A 6,262-nucleotide genomic window follows, 5' to 3' on the forward strand; every position below is an offset into this window, starting at 1 on the left:
GAGCAACGCAGCTGCAAGCCTGCCTCTCTGTGCGCATCATCCAAGGCATCCCACTTTGAACTAGTCTGCACTGCTCGCTGCAAAGTTTGACCGATGGGTGTGACGGTCCAACAGGAACAAAAACAGCTGCAGCATCTTCACATTTAAACCAAACACCTCCATGTGCACCATCTGCATTTGAGCATGTTTATGCGTGTGTACAATTTACCCTATGTGCCAGTATTACACAGTAGTACTGAGGCCTCTCATTTTACTGTGCTCATCACTTCCTGGTACTGTAGGTGTGGCTGTTCCTGGGCCTGTTAGTGAAGAGATGTTACAAAGACAACAACAAAACATGTTTAGAATCTATTTTGTACTAACCTACTTTAAAGGTACCAGTCCTCACTTTTTAAGGGTTAAGGTTAGAATCAGGTTTAGGTTAGGGTTAGATTGGGTTTAAGCATTTAGTTGTGATTGTTAGGATTTGTCTGTGAGTGTCCCCACAAAGATAGAATTACATGTGTGTCTATAAATAAATGATTTTTTTGTATAAATAAATATTTTTTTTAACACATGGTGGCACTGCATGAGCAATTATTACTATATTCCAAAATATTTAACATTTTAATATCAAACAATACAAATAGTTTTGTAACAATACAAACATACAAATTCAATGCAAATCTGGATTCAGTAAAGCACACAATCTATACAGATAGTTAAATAACAAAATAAATACATCAAATAGACTCCTGGCATGTCTTTTCCCTCTGCCTTACGTCAGCAGGAAGCAGTTCCTGAGATTCTTGCTGCATAAAGCAATGCTTTTGGGAAACACTCACACACATTATTTGTCTGTTCTAACCAAAAAGCTTTGGTGTAAGATGGCCAACAAGCACAACATCATGTGGCGCTGCACTCCTATAATCAGTGTGACTAATGCTGTGCTCTTATTTTCTATTCTCCATTAGGTGGTGCTGTTTGACCATCTACGGTCAATTCCTGTTCTAAACAAAGAATTTCAGACACTTTTCTTTTTAGTACAAAGCATCCTTTTTTCAGCAAGCAGCTTACAGCCCATATCCATCATTATATTCGCATTATTATTATTATTATTGGATAATATTAAGCAACATCTAGTTGTCATGTGGGACAGCATCAGTGTTTTTTTTTTTTTTGCAAATGCCCCCAAACCACATGTTGAGTCCTAATTATGATGCATTAAGAAGTTCAGTTCAACAAAACACTGATCTTTAACAGCCATCATTGTTCCGTGTTCTTAATCATGAGTTTATCACTGTAATCGTGATGACAAAGGTTGTCTAACCTTTGCCAGGCACATATTTTAATGCAAACCACTCTCTTTCAATCAAGCCAGCCAAGTTGTATTTTTGCCTAACCCTAAACCTGCCTTTACTGTCACATTATAAAAGGGTTTTAGTTAATTACTTTTCAACACTTATCTTTAACAGTTTACTTATGACATATCTCCTGCTGGCTAATTCAACAGACTCCCTCGTACCTTATCAGACATTACGCACCACCTATATAGTCAATGAGGTTGGAGGGCTTGTTGCAGAAAATATAGAGGCTGTTACTGAAAGTGACAAGATGTAATATTCTACTAAGTGCAGGTGTTCTTCTCCACTCTATAAGACACTGCACTTGTGGTCTGTTCTGTCTTGTCTGACTAGACAGTGCTGGCAGGTGCACAGTAGTTGGGCATGCAAGCAGCCCCTTGTGCTACAGCAAGTGCTCTATCCCAGACAAAGCAAACACCAGTTGATATAACTGCTCAGTGTTGTTTGTGTGTCCCAGCGCTGCTGTCTCATCTCTTGTGGAAACTGGGACTATGAATGATTTGCGAAAGCTTTCCAAATGAGTCCATCACATCCACTTGTTCTTCTGTTTGTCCTGTGCTCTGCCCCAGCTGGTCAGAGATGTCCAGTCCAGAGGATGAGTCCAGTGTGCTGATCCTGGGGAGGAACTGGGCCAAAGCTGGCACTCCTCGGTCTCTACCAAGCAGCCTTTGCCGTGGGTTTCCCAGACTGAGCAGGACTCTGTGTTTGTCTGAAATGTAGATGTTGTACCCATCAGGCAAAATCTGTTCCCTGAAGCTGCAGTCATCTCTGATGTAGGTGTACTAGAAAACATGGAGAGACATATATATAAAAAAAGAAAAGTTTTGGGGATGAAATTTGATTACTTTGACTGATTGCTATGACATAACGATGTCTTTGGAAAGATTGGGTTACAGTCCTAATCAAATAAAGCAGGCTGCTGCACTCAGATAAACACTGGGTCACATTTCTTAATTTAATGATTTTTTTTCTTTATCTGCCCTTGTCAGTGTGCTTTATGTGATCATTTCCTGTAATTTAATACAATGTAATTTACATATATATTTACTATAATTATATCACTTTGTTGGTAATCGTGTATTTATACACTACCGGAGATGTTTAATACTTAACAAAGAAAATGCACATAAAAAAGTTTGTAAAAACATTCTTCCTATTACCAATGAAAAATGGAATTAACAGATAGTAAAACATCTTTGCTCATTTCTACACACTGAATTTTGACGCTACAGCGTTATTGGGGTAGTGTTAGCAAACATTTCAAATAAGTATGGGCCCTGTTCATGGGACCCTAGCTTCATGATGACTAGTTTAAAGACCTAGGTCTTTAAACCAATATTCTGAAATTACAGAAAATTGATTGACTGATTTTGTGTTTTAGCTGTTTTTGTGAAATGACTCTCTTGTTCAAGCCATTAATTATAAGTTGCAGCCCTGGAGTGTAATTACCATATTTACCATACAAAAAACATCCACAAGGAGGCAGGAGAAATAGGAGATAGCAGATCACATTTGTGCCCCTGGTTCTCTTGACAAGCTAGTGTGTACTCTGATGCAGGTTAGAAAACAGTAATGACTCGGATATGGATCCTAAAATAAGATTGCATGAATATTGTTTTTAGATAGAAGACCTGTTTCATAAAAAAATATTAATCAAATAAAAAATAAGTTTAAAAAATGGTGCTGTAAGTTCTTCGACGTCTATTTACTTTGAAAAAATAGAGCCAGTCAGAGGCCAAGGTTGTTGTTGCTGCTGCTCAATCTTTTCATTCAGGTTTTTCACTTTGCAAACACATCCTACCCTGCGCCACTCCGGGCAAAGGTTGTTGAACTGGGCAACTGATTGAATGAATGACATGCAGTGTTTTCTGAACATGGAATCTGATTAACAACATATGAAAAGCAACAATGTGGTATGTATCAAAGATCATCATTGTTTTTTCTGTTTTTAGGAAAAATTGATTCTCTGTGAGCAACAACCTGTCATTTGAATAGTGATACATGAAAGCAGTTCAACTGTCAAGCATAGGAAAGCTGGCATCTGATAAAAAGCCACTAGTGTCTCAACATTTAACTTGTAAAACCTTTTGTGGAGGCTATTTTTACAACTTCTAATATCTAGACATGTGTAAGGAAACACGACACACAGTCTTCCATTGCCATCTACGCAGAGGACAGGTTCCCATGGTAGATTCGTCATTTCCATTATTAGAAATGTCAGTAGCATTGTGTATAATGTTCAAGTCACTTCAAATTACTACACCAAACTTAGCCACTTAGCTCCCCTTACTCATAGTGACACAACAATAATATAGTAATTACAAATCAGCCAGCAAGCTAAACAAAGTGCAAAGTAAAAAATGATTCATCTAGCCCATTTATTTTCCTCAGTAAGGCTGCTGGGATGCTTGAAGACTACAGTGTGGTGATTCCAAACAGGGTCATCAGATAAATACACCAAAATTTAAAAAAAGTTGTCACCTCTTCTTTGGCTGCTCTGACTAACAGGACAGCTGCAGAACCTATGAGTGGCAGGCGCTGGCCAACACTCTGTCATGAGTATATGGTTATGAAATAAAAGAGCAATCAAGAGCAATGCCACTATGAACTTTGAAACTTTTAGATTTGGAGATTTAATCAGTTTAACCTTCTGGGTTTTCTCTAAAAAAGTAAAATAACAATACTAGGTACATTTCAGGGCTTGTATTCCCGTTTGGTAAATCGTGAGTAAATAATGTTCTTGATGCCATTCCTGCAGCTGGAATATCACCACTTTGATTAACATTGAATCTAATCACATTCCGCAGTGGAAGTTACACAAAATGATGAAATCATAAACACTGACAAAATAAATTTATTAATAACTGGTTGTGCTGTATTTAATACACAACAGGCTTTCGCATGAACTGACAGTAGGTTTTTGTAGGAAATCCTTACCGATGAGTACAGTGTTCCATCGTCCTCCATGCAGAGAAACCGTGCGGTTGCTAATCCTTTCATGACAACACAACCGGAATCCACGGGACGGATCTCCAGCAGACCTGCAGTTGCAAATACTAGTCAGACACTCAGCTCCCACCAAGTCTACTGCTGTCATCAGTGTAATCTGACAAGACTCTCAATACAAGCCTGCAAAACGCTTCGCTTACTGTAGGGAGTCTGTGCCGCAGAGCCGTGGATCTTTCCATCCCCACTGATCTGTAGGTGAAGTCCCGGTCTGGCCGCGTACAGGTGCCGGAGCCGCACTACCTGGCCCCAGCCGTGGTCCAAAAGGGGGTTGCAAACAACTACAGCTGCGAAAAAGACATTGGCAACGGATACAAAGACCAGGAGCAGAAGCATGCTTCTTTCGATTATCTGTGGCGCTTTGCTCCTGTTGGCAATGTGAAGTAAGGTAGTCTCATCTCAACCCCAGCCTTTTAAACACTTCCTCTTATCAGCCGCAGATAGGCTCTTTCCTAAATCCAATTCCCAGAAGCAGATCACAACACACCCCTGCATGACGTCCAACAGAATCACAGCTCTCCGTTGGCCCCTGGCGAGCCCCGGTGGGAGCCCCTGTCATGTCTGTGAGAACTTCATCCACAACTCTGACAATGAATTGCGGTTTTAATGAACTGTGGGCTAAAAACACCCCGTTAGTAATTACGACTCATTACTTTTTTTTTGTTGTTCTTTTTTTTTGTACGTATATAACCTTCTCTAATACCCGTTCTAACTTCTTCCAAGTCTATTGTGGAGATCTAAGTTTCAGCGATATGCAGGATTGCAATAACTGCTTGGTCGTTTGCATGCGGTTTAATGTTTTTAGGTCACGGTCTGCGATGCAGTGAGCTACACGAATGGAACTGCAACTGTTGCTCCAGGGATGGTCTCAGGTAGGCTGCAATCCCATAGGGAGAACGGGGTTGGTTGTCCCATTCATTAAAACTCGATCACTAGAGGGCGCTGTTAAAAGATGTTGGCACTGAATTTTTCAAAATTGGAGACATAGACCACCTGCTATGGCATTTCAGAAGCAAGCCACTTTACCTTGAGATGAGAGGACTTTTAATATTTTTCATCTAAAGATGTGCATTTTAAGTACTGTGAAAATTCTCCTCGAGTTTTTAAGACAATGAGTTTATAATAAAACAGTTATTACCAAGTAAAAGTGAAAAGAAAAAGACATCAAAGACAACCAAGAGAAGGAAGAAGCAGTAACAGTCATCTTCAGATGAAGATGAATGTTTCTGCTTGGTGTGTGTTGAAATGGTTGCAGTGTATCATTTGCAAGCAGCAGCACACGAGGACTGCACGCCTGGACTGTCAGTGTCTGTCAGAACTGTGACTCTGAGTGTGCTAGTGACTGACAAGATGAGAAATTAGATATTATTGTTCTGTCTGTTGTTCTTTCTAGTTTTATAGAATGATTAAAAAAAACACTTACAGGAAATATTTGTTTCCTGTGTTCTTATGTGATGTTAGGCTCTTGCATTTAATGTAATTCAACTTTTAAGCTTTAAGATTGTGTCCATTTTTTATTTTTTTCTCATTAAATTACAAAGAGACAACCAACCCTATAGTGTGTGAGTACCAGCCCTGAGATGGGGATAGTTGTCACAAATGCATAAGATGTATAAGTCACCATCTTTTGAACACATTAAGCTTAAGGAAAGTAAAGTCACTCCATTCTTATCTGACACTTTAGCCGTTCATTACACACTGAAAGGGATTATATTAAGGGGACTACCAACCCCATTCTCCCCTACTGTACATACAGCGGTAGTCCTGAAACAAAAACAGGCAGGAGATTACACACCTAATACAAAATACTACAGGCCTACTCATGATGATGATCATTTCCCTGTTACTGTAAGCATCCATCCATTATCTATACCCATCCACCATCTTCCATCCATCCATCCATTTTTTATACC

At 39.4% G+C, this 6,262-nt stretch overlaps 1 protein-coding gene across 1 annotated transcript; it reads right to left on the bottom strand.

Annotated features, from left to right (window-relative positions):
- Positions 1–1,810: 1,810 nt before the first annotated feature.
- Positions 1,811–4,908, bottom strand: fgf19 (fibroblast growth factor 19). The gene is made up of 4 exons (XM_026294145.1): positions 4,863–4,908; positions 4,493–4,636; positions 4,281–4,384; positions 1,811–2,125 (listed from the first exon to the last, which is right to left on the bottom strand). Exons 1-4 carry the CDS (start codon positions 4,906–4,908, stop codon positions 1,811–1,813), a joined length of 609 nt encoding a protein of 202 aa, XP_026149930.1.
- Positions 4,909–6,262: the final 1,354 nt, after the last annotated feature.

This window comes from Mastacembelus armatus, chromosome 3 (genome assembly GCF_900324485.2).
Source record: "Mastacembelus armatus chromosome 3, fMasArm1.2, whole genome shotgun sequence".
NCBI classification, from domain to species: domain Eukaryota; kingdom Metazoa; phylum Chordata; class Actinopteri; order Synbranchiformes; family Mastacembelidae; genus Mastacembelus; species Mastacembelus armatus.